The sequence below is a fragment of the Amaranthus tricolor genome, chromosome 7 (genome assembly GCF_026212465.1).
Source record: "Amaranthus tricolor cultivar Red isolate AtriRed21 chromosome 7, ASM2621246v1, whole genome shotgun sequence".
NCBI lineage: Eukaryota > Viridiplantae > Streptophyta > Magnoliopsida > Caryophyllales > Amaranthaceae > Amaranthus > Amaranthus tricolor.
The window spans coordinates 16,140,668-16,157,026 of record NC_080053.1 but is presented as its reverse complement, the minus strand read 5'-3'; the positions used below and the strand labels follow the sequence as shown (position 1 = coordinate 16,157,026).

Genomic DNA, 16,359 nt, shown 5'->3' with positions numbered 1-16,359 from the left:
TTTATTAAAAAGAACTTCAATTTAAAAAAATTATGATTATAAAATATTTGATACCCATATGTATGAGATAGAAAATAGTAAAAGATGGTATATAAGTAAAATAAATAATAATTAAGACTAAATTGTTAAATTAAATCGTAAGATCGTAAATTCGTGTTATGATCCTCAATTAGAATCATAAGTTCTATCGACATTCCGATCCTACCCACTACAATCCTAATTGCTCACCTGTTTTTATGATTTAAATTGCGATTTCAAAAACAATGGATAAGGGACTAAATTCACTTATAATGATTTAATGATAAAAATTATGTATATATCAGAGTCAAAACCAAGACACTATTACACTGAAAAAAAAAAAAAAAAAAAAAAAAAAAAAAAAGTTCCAAGAGATGCTGATCATATGAGCTTTAATGGCAGAAACCTTGCCTTAGTTTCCCCTTTCATTGAAAGTTCAGATGCTATCATGGATGATGCTTGATGGCAATCAGCACTTTCAACCAGATGTTGATACAACAGCTGCCCTCTGTTTATGGATCACTCTAGTCCTTCATCACCACTGTTGTCGCCAAACATAGCAGCCATCCTCATGGCCAGCTTAGCGGCCATTTCTCGTCTCTGAAAATCCGGCATCAATCTTGAATTGCTGCGCATATTTGAAATTTCTGACATTAACTGCTCCAAATCCTCAAGCTCCATATGTGAACCCTTATCGAGATCATCATCATTACATGCTTCGCCTTCTTTACCTTCTAATTTTCCATCGTGATCTTTACATTCGGAAGACGATGATGCTGACACTTCTACGCCTTTAACTCCAGAATCAGGTTTTATGTCAGCGGATTCAGCCAAAGATGCATTAGGAGGAACTGCAGACATCCACCCTTCTGTGTCATTCCATTGTTCGGCTGAACCTCCAGAGAGAATTTCATACTCAGGTTCGTAGTCTGATTCATCTTCAGATGAATCTTCTGTAAGGAAAGTAATGATCAGCATTCAGAATCATCAAGAAACTAAAGATAAATAATAGATAAACTAGAACCTTCTCTTTCTGGTAGATTTGGTGTAAGAATTTTGTTTCCGGATTTCAAAACCATTCCAGGCCACATATGGGCAGAAATTGCATTGAAAAGTCGTTCAACTCCTTGTGAATCACCGTCAATCGATAAACCTGTCCGAGAGAAACGGTTAGCATCAGCAAGTTTGCAATGTACTCAAAAGTTGTAACGAGAAAATATCATTGTGCCTAGTGTCATAAAGAATGATGCTATGGTTCTACAAATCCACACATCCACTTCCACATTTTCTCTGTTCATTGAGGGGGAGAAACATGGGAAATTATTTTGATCTTATTATTAGAATCAACATTTTGTTTTACATTTAATTTATTAATACTAAACAAACAGGCTTAACAATGTCTATCTTCCTTTGACAATTTTGAACCAAGGCACATGAATCACCAACCATCCTCCACTTTTAATCAAAAGCACTGCATGCAAACACATATGTGATATGACAAGCTATTAATAATGACAATAAAAGATCAAGATACTCACATTTGTCAAAATCAACACTAGAAGCGCAAGCCTCAACATATTCAATGTTCCGTTCCATACACCATTCCCAACATGACCTCTTAAAATCATAAGATGAATCTTCGTTGCCCAATAAACTACTTCCCTCAAATTCGGAAATTCCATACTCATAGGAATCCACGTCTGAACTAGTAAAATGATTCTCAAGCCTCTGTAAATGCCTTTTATACTCGTCATGAGCAGGGTGACCAGGAACAAGATCCGCCTTATTTCCAATACACAATAGGATATCTGATTTCTGGATATCAGTAAAAGAGACCCACTTCTTAAGTGCAGCAAGAGAAGACATCTGCACATTGTGCAACAAAAAAAAGCAAGCAGTATCACTATTAATCACATGGCAATCATGAAATGATCACAAATGCACCACACATGAAGTATCAGGTACCAAGATGCAAAACCACAACACAATGACCTGATAAACAAATTATGATACGTGCCTCACTCATATCAAAAACCATCACTATAGCAGCAAACTGGCTGAAATCTGGCAGAAAAGTGGAAGAAAATTCATCATGAAGATGAGCCATCCATATCGAAACATCAGCCGTATAATATTTTGTGTCAATTGTCCACCTGTTCAGCACAATGAAACATTTTACTTTATATTTGGATGATAAAAATTCCTAAAGATGTGCTAACAGATCAAGAAAATCCAAAAATGAGAAATTTGATCCTGATGAGGATATTCAACATACCCTTTTACGAGTATTTCAGATGACGTATCACAAGACTTTTCAAAATCCACAGCAAGGAGTCCTAAAATAACCAGAAAAATTAAATAGTAGAAGATAATAAACTACACTGACAAATATTCAATCTACCACTGACAAATGGAACACTTCACCATCTACACGCACACTAATAGAGGTTTAGAACAGTGATCTACACACACATAGACACAAACCACCTATAAAATGGGCTGTGTTGTATAAAAACAACAAAAATTAAGGTGAGAAACAATTTCTCAGAACAGACCTTAACAAGGAATAACCCACAATTAGCTACTCAAGGAAATTAGAAATCCCATGAGAGCATTGCTGCTTGGAGGGAAGGAACCGGAACGCAAAACGCAACCAATAGTGACTCAGGAACAATTGGCTATGGAAATATTGAAAAAAACCAATATCAAAAAAATAAAACTGGTTTTTGTTCATTAAGAAATTCATTTTAAAATAACTTATTCAATTTTACTAGTCTTTATCTCTTCAACTTCCTCCCTTCTCTCTTCTTTAATATGTAAATGAAGGCCAAAAAACTTTTAATATTGCTTGGAGATCTACCAAACTACAACGACACTATGAGGATTTGGAACGCGTTTAGCTAGTGATTTGGAATGGAAATTTCGAAGTCATGGAATGGCGTTCCAAATCTCTATGCATGAAAACATTAAATTGTGTTCCCTCCATTCAAAAAAATTGTCCATTGTCATTGGCGCATGAAGTAGGGAGAAAGAAAAGGCAAGGGTCTTTGGCACCTTTACTAGGGGACAAAAAATTGTGGGAAGAGAAATGATGGGAGACCATAAGCTAAACTTTATGAAATGTTATGGACGGATGCGAGAGATGGGGTCAATACTATATGTTATATGAGTGGACATATCATAAAGGATACAATTTGAAAAGCGTATGTTAATATGGATGAGATGATGAGTGGACAATGAACATATCATAAAGGATATAATTTGAGATGAGCACATAAGAAAGGGTGCTAGATACGCATATTTGAAGACAAGATAAGAGATATCTTATGTTAGTTTGGTCATGTGCACCCGAAAATGCACTTAGGAAAGTGAAAGTTAAAATATTAAGGAGCTTAGAAAAAAAGAAGTCAAAAATGAATTGAAAAACAGGGGTGAAGGATGACATGAAGAATTTCATAAGATATTAGATAGGGATGAATGGACGAGGAAAATATATGTTGGTATCGTTGGAATTCATTTTCTTAGTGGCGGTTTAGTATTAGATACGGTCGAATAAAGTATAATCTTGGACAATGATGAATCCTCACGTTGATTTGTTTTGACTTCATATAGTGACGCACTATCACATGATTTGCTAACTTCCTTGAGATCGCGAATCGAAAGAAGCAAATTTTGGTCTTTTTTGGCTATCTTGAGCTAATCACGAATTCAAAAAGCAAATTAACTAGCCAATTATATTACACTAAGCCAACCCTATCTTATTGGAACTAAGGCTTTGAACATTGTTCTCGTTGTATGAACTGAAATGAAAAGTGAAAAGAATGTTTTGAAATGGACGAAGAAGAATATTATAGAAATGGTTGTTGAACTTATCCACACCATCATAATAACATGAGAAATTTTACACAAGTGGGATCTCAAATCACATCGTGCATTGACAAATCACAAAAAAAATCTACTTCATTGTAGCTCGAATGTTTTCAAACATATTATATATTATACTGGAAATATACTTTGTAAAACCTACGGTCATTTTAATAAAACTACTTAAAGTTCTAAACCTTTTAGAGACTAAAAGATTAATTCAAAAATTTTCCTATAAATAATTGTCAGTATGCATTAAAGCTTTAGCAAGCAGTATTTTGGGAAATTTTTACCAATCAAACATTCCTTACACAAGCGAACGATATTTGTAATAACTCCATGCTATTGCTAATCAAAAACAACCCTCAGAACTACCAAATGACATTCACCCAAACAGAATTATACTTCATATCTCCAATGTAAACTGCCATCATTTTCTGTTCCGACCACCGACTAGATCACAATTCAGCAAACCACCACTACCATCTTCTTTTCTGACAATTTATTTCTTAGTCGATTATAGGATTTTGTGGTCAGGTCCACCGATACCAACAATAACTCGTTTCTACGTTTTTAAATTTCAACGAACATTTAGGAAACCTAAGTAGGTCAGTATAGTCTCGCAATTGTTTCTCATTCTTTTTTTTTCAAATCGTATTATTTATGACTTGAAATTTATTGAATCTAGTAATAATAATATTAGTTAACATTTCAGATCATTTAATTATTATTTCACTTTTTTGATATTGAAAGTATTAATTTTGCATATACCTGTATCCACATCTTGATATAGATGTCATTACTACTTCTAATTGTTTTGATTCATCATACTGATTGTTAAGAAATATAGAAATATCAGTTGTTCGTTTCAAGGATTTGCCTGGTATAGCTTTTCAAACTTCAAGGAGAACTTTATGGATGATGATTGAAGAGTAAATTGATTTCCCAAAATTGGTTTATGTAACACTTGTTTTGATGGGTTCTAATGTATTTCTTTTATTAGTTATACTTTGAACAATTTAAATTTAACTTCTTTGTGCTTTATTTAAAAATCCCTCTTATAAAATGAATTGTATAGCATCACGCTCTTGGAACATCATATATTCATATAATACACTGAGCTAACCCTATTTTATTAGAACTAAGGCTTTGACATTGTTCATGTTGTATGAACTGAAACAAAGAGAGAAAAGAATGTTTTGAAATGGAGGAAGAAGAATGTTGTAGAAATGGTTGTTGAACTTATCCACACCATCGCAATAACATGAGAAATTTTACACAAGTGGGATCTCAAATCACAGCGTGCATTGACAAATCAAAAAAACAATTCACTTCATTGTAGCTCGAATATTTCAAATTCTAAACCTTTGTAGAGACTAAAAGATTAATTCAAAATTTTCCTATAAACAATTGTCGGTATGCATTAAAGCTTTAGCTAGCAGTATTTTGGGAACTTTTACCAAACATACATTCCTTACACAAGCGAACGATATTTGTACCAACTCCATGCTATTGCTAATCAAAAACAACCCTCAAATCTACCAAATGACATTCTCCCGGACAATTCTACACCACTATGAAGAGATGAAAAAGTTATCATTGCCCTAAATCGGGAACATTTGCAAAAGTCATGCTAAAAGGAATATCAAGTATTATTCAGTTTAGCTCTTAGTTCTTGTAAATAACAAACTTGACAAAGCACCCATTTTCATAACGGAAACACTCTTTTTGGATCAAAGTGAAGAATAACAAAGCCTTAATCTCCAAATATTAGGATCGACTATATGAACCAATATATCAGTTTCAATGATCGTCCAAATGGGTTTTTCTTCTCCATTCACAAAGATTTTCTACCATCTCAATTTGTAAGTTTAAATTTTTCATGTCATTTTTCACTCATGTACTCCAAAGCATCTTTGATCTTCCTCGCCTTCTTCTTTTGAAGTTCCTTAAGCTCTAACTTTCTATCATCTTTAATGTTTTGCCAATACCTTATTTTTGCACCTGTCCACTATCTTAAACGATTTTCTTTCGTCATATCCACAATATTACAGCTCCTAAAATTTTTCTTACATCATTATTTCTAATCATACCCCTCAAGGTATATCCAGTCATCCATCAAATCATTAGATTTCCGCTACTCTCATCTTCATACTTTGATTATTTCTAAAAGCCAAACATTTTAATTCATGTAGTAACGTTTGTGCAACAGATGTTCAATAAAACTTGTCCTTTAGCTTTGAGAACACACCTAGAATACATAATATTCCACTATGTACTTAATTCCTTATTAATAGCTTTCACTACGTACTTAATTCCTTATTATTAGCTTCTGCTATGCACTTTCTGTTTATACTCCTTATAACTCTTTAGTTGTTGTAATAGCATATATATATATATATATATATATATATATATATATATATATATATATATATATATATATATATATATATATATATATATATATACACACGATATTAATGAAATACAGTTACCCTTTTCACTCTTTAAAACCTTTTCTTTACATTAATAGTTCAATTCAAAACCAGCCCAAAATCCTAAAATAGCATTGATATAAAATGTAGCACTTGTTAAAGTTTCAAGACAATTTTATTAATGAACACATCCAAGTATTAAAATGTCTCAAAGACTCCAACACTAAAATTAGCAAAAGATCTTAATGGATCATCTTGAGAGAGCAATGACATGAAAATTTAAACTAGTTACAATATTTTGACACAATCAACAATGAAAGAAGCCAAAAGAAAAACATACTGGACAAAATGGTGCGCTTGCCAACACCGGGAGATCCAATTACGAGAATTCCTGGCCTTTTCTCAATAGCTTCTGGCTTGGTTTGCTGCTCCATTATCTATGTTCTAGGTTGACACTTTAAAAACTAACTGTAATCCAATGATTGCCAGCACCAATCACTGCTATAATACATAATACATGATATAATAGGATATGAATATATGATGTTCCAAGAGCGTAATGCTATATAATTCATTTCAAAAGAAAGACTTTTAAATAGAGCAAAAAGGGGCTGAAATCAAATTGTTCAAAGTATAACCAATAAAAGAACTACATCATAACCCATCAAAACAAGTTTTACATAAACCAATTTTGGGAAATCAATTTACTCTCATCAATCATCATCCATAAAGTTCTCTTTGAAGTTTGAAAAGCTATACCAGTCAAATCCTTAAACGAACAACCGAACAACCGATATTTCTACTTTTCTTAAAAATGGGTGTCATGAATCAAAACAATTAGAAGTATTAATGACAATTATATCAAGATTGAAGATGTGGATAAAATATATTCAGTAAATTTTAAGCTATAAACAATACGATTCAAAAAAAAAAAAAAAAGAAATGAGAAATTGCGAGACTATACTGATCTACTTAGGTTTCCAAAATGTTTGTCAAAACTTAAAAACGTAGAAACCTAGTTATTGCTGGAATAAATGGACACGACCATCAAATCATGTAATCGACCAAGAAAAAAATGGGGAAAGAAAAACATGGTGGTCTGCTGAATGATGGTAATCTGATGGTTAGAAAATACAGTGGACGAAATTTTTTAAAAAGTTTTCATCGACTTCAACAAAATTTGATTTGTAATCAATGGATTTTTTTTACCTCACAATTCAAAAATCAAAACTTAAATCAAAAGATGAAATTAACAGAGTTTAACCAAGCATTATACTTGTAAACCAGCAATCCAATTAAATCAATCCAACTTTTAAAACCCATTCATCCAATCAGAATCTACTTAAATTTTTACCCACTAATCCAAAACCAAATTACAATCTTAAAAAACATATATACAAAAAAACATGCTTTTAATCAAAGATTTAATATTTTTCACCCCACAATTACCCAAAATTTGAATCCACATCAATTAATCAAAATCAACAAAACCCACAAATTTTATCAAACAAACCGAAATATTATCAGGAAGATAACACTCCATAAAATTCAAAGAACATAATACTCCAAAACAATTCAAAGTTATAAAGAATAAAGAATAAAGAATAAAGAACATAAAAACATAATGTCTAAATCTAATGATAAAGATTAATGATTGAAGAACAATGTCGTAACGATTAGGATTAACGATTAAAACAATAAGTTATGTAAAAATGGAAAATACCTTAAATAAGCCGGCAGAGGGAGAGAAGCGACGGGCGACGGCAGGTCGGCAGCACATCATGAGAGAGAAGAGAAGCGACGGGCGATGGCAGGTCGGCAGCACAGCCGGCAGAGGCTGACGGGTGGAGGCGGTTGGTGATGTATTAGGGTTTTTAAGCAACGAAAAAAGGGAGAATGGGAGAAAAGGGAAAAGTGTAGCGTGGCATATGCACATCAGCTCATGCCATATGCGTTTTTCTTTTCTATCAGAGTTTCTAATTTTTTTTATCTCATCTTGTATAAGACTGTCTCATCATGAGACGAGTTCATATAATTATATTATTTTTTTAATTGATTACTTAAGTTGTAAGTGATCTTTTTAAGGTTATAAATGATTACTCTAAAATTATAAAAAGTGATTATTTTTAAGTTGTAAGTGATCAATTTAAGGTTATAAGTGCATATTGAGTCATATTTATCCGACTTTGTAATTGAATTCAATTTGATCCGACTTTAAAATAAATTTAAAATTATGTAAAGTAAATGTGGACATAAGACCAGATTTCAGACCAACCTGAAACACGTCACCCGAAATTGGTCTGATGACCCGAATAAACACCTTATACGAATAGTCGTACAAGCTTTTGGTTGTAGTAAACAATACTAGTAAGATATATAGGAGTTTAATTAAGTGTATAAATTAATATTATATTATTAAAGTAGTAGATATGATAGGTGTAATGGTATAATTTGTTGAGAAAAATATAGAGAAAGTTATAACACTAATTTTTATTTTGAAATGCTATAATTTCAACATTTTGAAAACAACTACATGCCCCACTAATACCATCTAAATAGTTATTTTATCAAATAATGACATTTTTCAATAGTAGTTTTCAACATCATTATACTAAAAACAGCTAAAATAGTTACGCAAAACATTCGATGTTTAATTGTTCATTTACACTTTCTATATGTTTAATTGTTCACATAGAATGTCTCTTACAAATTAGGATTGTTTTGATATTTTGCAATATATGTGTTGCTAGGTGTTTGACATATTAGAAATTTCATTTAAAATCTATTGTTTTTCCTGCAATAATTATAATTTTCTCTTTTCAACTATTGAGTCATTTTATATATGTTGAAGCAAGAGTTAATTCCCATGATATTATGAATTTGATCATCTCATTGTCCATGCTCTAACTTGCACACTTGAGAGTAAAGATGTGAGAGACATAGGATATGGAAGGATAATCTTTGGATCACTTCTTACTTGATGAAGTGATCATTAGGAATGACATGACATGCTTTAATGAAGGCTATGGAGTGCTAAAGGAAGGTGTTGAGGGGAGCCTTGATCAAGGCAAAGCTCGAGGGAAACATTGCACAACCAAGTAGTACCTCACTCAAAGGCAGTAGGCTATTGAAGGACCCGCTCGACTCGATCGAGCAGAGAGTAGCCCACAAATTGTCGACTTTTTTGTTTTGTTGCAGAATTGCTTGGGCTTAAAGGCCTTTACTTAGAGTTCCTAATATGTTGTAGGACTATAAAAGGGGTCTTAGAACATCATTAAGGTGTTTTGTGAGTTAAGGTTTCTAATATGTTGTAGGGCTAATACACTAAAAGCAACTAAAGTATATCACCAAGGGTATTGATTGGTGATGGAGGCCAACATTTTTTGAAAAAGAGATTTGAAGGTGTATTGAAGAAATATGGGGTTTATCATAAGATTGGTCTTGGCTGTCATCCCAAACTAGTGGCCAAGCTGAAATCAGCAACCGAGAGATCAAGAGCATTTTAGAGAAGACGGTTGCAAGGTCATGAAAATATTGGGCAAACAAGTTGGATGACTCTCTTTGGGCCTACAGAACAGAACCCCTATTGGAACTACACCCTACAAGTTAGTTTATGGGAAGCCATGCCATTTACTAGTAGAGCTTGAACATAGAGCATTTTAGGCAATCAAAGCCCTTAATTATGATCTACTGCGTGTTGGTGAGAAGAGATTGTTGGATATCAACAAACTTGATGCGATACGCTTGGATGCGTACGAGAGTTCGAGGCTATACAAGGAAATGACCAAGCGATGGCATGACAAAAGTCTTATCAGAAGTAACTTTGAGGTTGGACAATTGGTGTTACTATTCAACTCCCGTTTGAGGTTATTTCCAGGAAAACTGAAGTCACGTTGGACGGGTCCATTCAAGATCACAAGGGTATTCCTCTATGGTTTCCTTGAGCTGTCGAATGCGAAAGGGGAAACATTCAAGGTGAATGGTCAACGTGTCAAACACTATCGCGCAGGTGAACCTTTAGCAGGGCCAGTGGTAATGCCGTTTGAGCCCTTACGTGTTCTGAATGAATAATGCGCAACGATCAAGCTAACGACCTTAAACAAGCGCTTGTCGGGAGGCAACCCAACTTTTGGTATGTTTTTGTGTATATTCACTTTTATTTCTTGTTTTTGTTTTCATTTATGTATCATATTTTATATAGCATGCTTGTACTAAGTTAATGGATGCAGGATTTGATAGTTGATTTGTTCATAGTGTGCATACAATTGAGAAATCTGCAGAAGTGATGTTGCAGGGTCAAGCAAAAGGGTATTTTAAATGTGACATTGCACTACAGGTGGTCTGAATGAGATATTAGCTGAAAAACACCCCGCTCCACCAGCCGAGCAAAGTCCGCTCGGGTCGAGCAACCATTAGGCATTAGACAATGGAACAGGGGAGTTGCTCGACCAGTCGAGCAGCCCTTCTATAGCTCGCTTGACAACTCGAGAAATTTAGCAAATATTTCCAGAATACTTAGCAGCTGAACAGAACGCAAAAAAAATGAGACCTGTACTTCTCTCGACAGGTCGAGTGTGGAGCAGATTCTGACAGAATGCTTGTTTAAAACCAGATTTGCTCGACTAAACCCTCATTTCTCACCATTTTCACTCGAGTAGCATCACTTTCTCTCACTACAAACTCAAATCCTAAACCCTAAAATCCTTCAATCCTTCTAATTTCACTCATCAACAACAACATTTCACTCTTCAAATTCATCATTTACATCCACATTGCTCCATTCTCACCAACATCCATCCAATTTAGGGTTTGTAAGATTGAGATAAAATTTGTTAAATTATTTAAGATTTGAGTTTTAATTTGCTTTCTACTAATAATCTTTGCTTTTTAGTAGAGATTTTGTGTTCTTTGCTTGTTGTCAGTCTTTGTTATAGGAAATTCATCAACAAAAACAAGCTATAGCACCTAGGAGGCAAAGAAGGAGAGAAAGGACTCCATCACCACAACAAGAACCAGTAATTGAACCGGATGAGGACTACCCCAACATTGTTTTCAGGAATGAAGATCAACGAGATAAGTTTCAAAACCTCAAGGAAAGACCTATCATTACCACTTGGTTTATTTGTGCTAATGTGCTTAGAAACCTAGATTTATATGAGTATGCTATGCATTTTTTTAGAGCCATAGGCATGGGTTTTATGTTTAATACGCATAGGGAAACATACCTCGAATTACTCCTCGAGTTTCTGAGTTCCTTGACCATAACACAGGATGATTATGGGGAGACCTCATTATATTTTAGGATAGATGGAATTGAGCGACAACTCACTATGACTGAGCTTGCAGATTTATTTGGTCTGAACAAAACCGGAGGGGGATTAGATTATAAGCAGCACCCTTCCCAAATTTGGCCGTTAATATCAGGAGAACACTTGACCAACCTGCAGAACTTAGTTCTAAAAAAGGTCCATCACCCTGTCATCAAGATTTGGCTCAAGTTCATAGCTTTCATTATCACGGCCAAATTTGAGTCCAATAAGGCCAATAGTAATGATTTGATTACTTTAGGCTCATTCCTCCGCCCTGAATGGGGTTTAACCTTTAACTTAGCTAGGCTTCTAGTCCACACACTCCGCCATACCATTAATCAACCTAATATTGTTCGTACACCGATACAGTTTAGCGGACTCATCATCAAAATTGCTATGCATTTTGGTTGGAGAGGGGAAAGGGTATAATCTAGAGAGACCACCACCATCAGTATGATCCACTTAGTTCAATCTAAGTGGCTAGAGCTTACTAATGGTCAAACATGGTGGAAGATTCATGACCAACAAATTGGTATCCCTCTCCTCACCCAAGATCTTCTCGATTTAATCCCAAATCGTCCCACATATCTCTTTGGACCAGAAAGGCGAGCACCTGACCCTCTAACAGTGGAAAGGCCACCACCACAGGCTTTCCACAATCAGTACTCTCGTCGAGGACGAGGTGGCTCTTCCTCCACAAACGAGGAACGTCGCCCCTCACCGGCATTTGAACAAGGAGGCACATCCTCTACCTACGAGTTTGGTGGCACCTCTCATGCAGCACCTCCACCCCCACCATCACCCCACCATCCGACCCTGATCCCGTCCTGGCCTCCCTACAGCGTTTACATCTGCGTATGGACGGCTTTGATCAGCGGCTTGACCGGATAGAGGCGCAGTAGAGCCGATTCAACCAATTCATGGTCGATTACCAGCGTAGCCAATATCCCATATATGACCATCATTACCGGCAGGGGCATATCGCCTCGGATCACGTGTACCCATCATGGTACACACTGCCACCAGGTGATTTTGGTTATGTTTATGGTTCTTGGGGGGGAGGGGGGGGGGGGGGGGGGGGGCGCTAGTACATCTTTTGGTCCTGGGGCACATGACGGGGGAGATGATGATGATGATAATAATGATGAGGGAGATGATGATGATGATGATGAAGAAGGAGATGAGAGTGACGACTACAGTCCTTGCACCTTCTCTAATGCCTTTTTTTCGCATTGAGGACACTGCTCAGTTCGGTTTGGGGGAGGTGTTGTGTTTATGGTCTCCTTAGGTTCTTGTGTATATACTTGATTTCCTTTTTGTTTTATTACTTTTGTAATTTAGCTTACTATTTTCTTAATTTGATTGTGTTTTCAATGTTTTGAATCACATTCATCACATTTTTTATCTTCAATAGCTAACTTGATTTCATTTTGGGCTATATTCTTAATTTATGTATGATACCTTGGCAAGTTTAGATTATTTCTTCTAAATTTTTGATTTGCAATCCTATGAACCTTGAGTTTTCAAAACAATAGTTGAGCATTGATTTTGTTTGTGGCACCGCCTTTGGACATTTTTGGACATATTTTAAAGCCATGAGTCATGATTGAGCCTCTTCCGCACATATCACTTGTCTATTTATGAGATTGTGGATTTGTAGCGCACTAGGCATAACTTGAGGACTTGGGCTTAATGTGAATCTACTTGTTTGTGTTAGACTATGCCAATTTTTTCCCTTCTTACCTTTACCACTATTTCTTTCATTACTAATCATCCATCTCTACTTTCACACCTTTATACCTTTGAGCATACTAGTTAAGCTTACTATGCATAATTTGATCATAATTTTGGCATTCCCTATCATCATTATCTTCTACATCCTTGTGTATCTTCTTGAATCTTGTGTTATTTTGCAATATAAACTATATTTTAGAGATTATGGAAGTTCTTAATGATTAATTTGAATTTCAATATGAATCAATACACTTCCTATATACATACATTTCGATTTCAAATTTCAACAATAAAAAAAAAAAGAAAGAGAAGAGAAAAAGAAAAAGAAAGAAAGAATGAATGAATGATGATAAGTAGAAGAAAGCTTTTTATTGTAAAAATGCCAAATTTTCCTCTTAATCATATGTTAGCTAGTCATGCTATCACATTAGCCTTTCCATAAAATCCCATTTCTATCACATTACACCCTCTTTTCCATCTTTTCATCACTTAACCCTCTTTTGAAGAAACCTTCCCATTTCACCACATTATCCCATTCTTGAATAGTCTACCAACCTCCTAGTAAAGCATAAAAGCCTTTGAGACCCCGAGTATTGAGGTGCGAAACTTTGACACATCTCTGTTAGAGGCTCACATCCTTCTTCTTTGAGCCATAGGATGAGAGAATGAGTATAACTCCAGGAAATTATTGAGCGAATTATTTTTTTCATCCTTGGCCACATAACCAACAAAGTGAGGTTCATTTAATTTCCATTTTGATTATTTGGGAGTCTTAAACTCAGTATGGTAAGGTCATTGCTTGACAACTTGTTTTTGGAAATAATTTGTAGAATAGGAATGCACTTCAAAATTTTTAGAATTGATAATCATAGCTTGCTAATCTATCATACATCTTTTGACAAATTTTAGCTTGTGTGTTCATGATCATAGATGTTGTTAGATCATTCATGTGGCATCTATGTTGGTTCCCGATCTTTTCTCTTTATGATAATACAATGCTTGCTTGAGGAAAAACAAGGGTCTGGCTTGGGGGAGTTTGTTAGCTACATTTTATCTTTATTTTTACCCCTATAAGTGGCTCGTTTAGCGTGAGGAAATTATATGTTATTTCATTGTTTTATTGGATTTTACGCTTGTTTTGTTGCTTTGGTGTTTTATTTCATTTCAGGATTTAATCATCAAAATCGAGCACAAACTAGCCCCTTTTGTTACATACATTGCTCAGCTAAACGCCGAGGGCTCAAAGAAGTGAAACATCATAAGGCAAGCCACAAGAACAAGCCAAAAGAAGCCAAAGTAGACCCACTCGACCAAAATTAGCTCAAGCCAAGGTAGCTAGAGCAATCCAGAAGCATATACCTAAATTCCCGAAGGTCGCTCGACAGGTCGAGCGAGGTGGCTCGGGTCGAGCGAGCTGTAGTCAAACTTCCAGTAGCTTCTGATCATTAGTAGGATGCATTTCAGGGGTACAGGACATCCACTCGACCAGATCGAGCAAGAAGGCTCGGGTCGAGTAGAGCTAATTTTCACATTATGTCCAAATTTTAAAGTTTCTGATATTGTACCTGATGGTGGCTCAATTGGTCGAGCGAGATGGGCAGCAGCAGCTTTTACGGTCTTTTTAAATATCATTTGAAGTCCAATCATATTTTTTGCTTCTAATTGCTGCTGCCAGGACTGCTTAGCTCCATGATAATAGGTAGTTAAGTATGTTTTAGGAAGCTTTTGAGATACGTTCTTCTCCATAACAAGACATCCATGACCTTAGTTAAAGTTTAGTAAACACTACTTTGGTGAGAAACCCTAGCCTATGCCTCTTTAGCTTATTGATCATTTTATCCTTACTTTAGTTCATTGCATTCTTATTTATTTTTATGCTTCATTTTCATTAAGTATTTTTAATTGCTTGCTTTAATTATTTCTACCACCAAACACCATATTATATGCTTTCAAACATACTAATCAATTGAGAAACTATTGACTTAACCCCCACTCCTTGTGGATTCGACCCGTACTTGTCGTCGTACTAAGCTACGCCGTGCACTTGCGGTATTACTATTGAAGGACGTAAAGTCCCGATCAACAATAGTTGTCGTGTAATAACCGAACGATCATCATTATTTGGAGGCTAATAAGCTACCCTACAGAACAAAAATCATGAAGCAGTGATTAATGTTGACGATCATTCGAACATTCCAGGCTTTCACAAGTTCATCGTTAAGTCATGACTCGGTACCAATTAGAAGATCATCACCTAGGGGTGATTACAACGAAATGATAGCACTGAGTTCCCCTCTCTCATCTCTAAAATTGATTTAAGGGGATGAGAAGAAAATAAATGTGCTTGCATGTAAAGATACCAAAACCTCAAAAAATATCCTAAGTCATTTCACAAGTCCAAAAAAGACAAGCCTCCAACCTACTTTTGGTTTTGTTTTCACTTTTCTCTTCTCTCTTATATGTTGTAAATGAAGCATGGGAAGGACATCCATTTACCTACCATACAACAACTTACCAAAATCTTTAATTGCCAACTTTATCAAAAATGTATCTAAAGTTCTCCTTGGGGCTTTATTAGCCCAAGGTGGATTTTAAGGTCTAACATGCTCAAATCCCTTAGGGGTCATCTAGATGTTAAGAAAGGAAAAGCACGCAATCTTTATGCAAGGGAAGAGTTTGAATGAGAAAGGATTTACATATATACAAAAAGAAGAGAAAACAAACTCCCCATTACGATGTATACTCGAACTCATTTGAAGAGACCCATATCATACAAACATTTTACACTTCATGAAATTTTATCCATGTCATTTACGAGCTGTTGGGTTTGAACAATCATAACGTCTAATCGCGACATCCGTTTGTGGTATATAATATGTCGTTGGAAAGTCCTAGAAGTCTACTTTCCAATGCCACCAATCTTGCAACATTCTGAGTTATATACTAAAAACTATGACAAAAATAGTAAACGCGTGTCAAAAAGAACACGAGAAGTC

At 35.1% G+C, this 16,359-nt stretch overlaps 2 protein-coding genes across 6 annotated transcripts; one reads left to right on the top strand and one right to left on the bottom strand.

The window, feature by feature from the left end:
- Nucleotides 1–101: 101 nt before the first annotated feature.
- LOC130817826 (uncharacterized) lies at nucleotides 102–8,267 on the bottom strand. Of its 5 annotated transcripts, none has more exons than XM_057683742.1 (7): nucleotides 8,044–8,267; nucleotides 6,661–6,818; nucleotides 2,294–2,354; nucleotides 2,036–2,171; nucleotides 1,557–1,884; nucleotides 1,043–1,171; nucleotides 102–968 (listed from the first exon to the last, which is right to left on the bottom strand). In XM_057683742.1, exons 2-7 carry the CDS (start codon nucleotides 6,752–6,754, stop codon nucleotides 538–540), a joined length of 1,179 nt encoding a protein of 392 aa, XP_057539725.1. In that variant the 5' UTR covers nucleotides 6,755–6,818; nucleotides 8,044–8,267; the 3' UTR covers nucleotides 102–537. The 5 variants fall into 5 exon arrangements, with proteins under 5 accessions (XP_057539725.1, XP_057539722.1, XP_057539723.1 ...); XM_057683739.1 differs by having other exon boundaries at nucleotides 102–971; nucleotides 6,661–6,821; nucleotides 8,044–8,266; XM_057683740.1 differs by having other exon boundaries at nucleotides 102–971; nucleotides 8,044–8,266.
- Nucleotides 8,268–9,871: 1,604 nt separating this feature from the next.
- Nucleotides 9,872–10,391, top strand: LOC130818551 (uncharacterized). The gene is made up of 2 exons (XM_057684716.1): nucleotides 9,872–9,925; nucleotides 9,984–10,391. Exons 1-2 carry the CDS (start codon nucleotides 9,872–9,874, stop codon nucleotides 10,389–10,391), a joined length of 462 nt encoding a protein of 153 aa, XP_057540699.1.
- The last annotated feature ends 5,968 nt before the right edge of the window (nucleotides 10,392–16,359 follow it).

Excerpts from the sequence above, each read along its gene's own strand:
- LOC130817826 (XM_057683739.1), bottom strand. The coding sequence starts at position 6,754 with ATGGAGCAGCAAACCAAGCCAGAAGCTATTGAGAAAAGGCCAGGAATT. Across the intron at positions 2,355-6,660 it reads CAAGCGCACCATTTTGTCCA|GACTCCTTGCTGTGGATTTT; the intron begins GTATGTTTTTCT and ends TGGTTATTTTAG. Across the intron at positions 972-1,042 it reads AAATCTACCAGAAAGAGAAG|AAGATTCATCTGAAGATGAA; the intron begins GTTCTAGTTTAT and ends CTTTCCTTACAG.
- LOC130818551 (XM_057684716.1), top strand. The coding sequence starts at position 9,872 with ATGACTCTCTTTGGGCCTACAGAACAGAACCCCTATTGGAACTACACC. Across the intron at positions 9,926-9,983 it reads ATTGGAACTACACCCTACAA|GCAATCAAAGCCCTTAATTA; the intron begins GTTAGTTTATGG and ends AGAGCATTTTAG.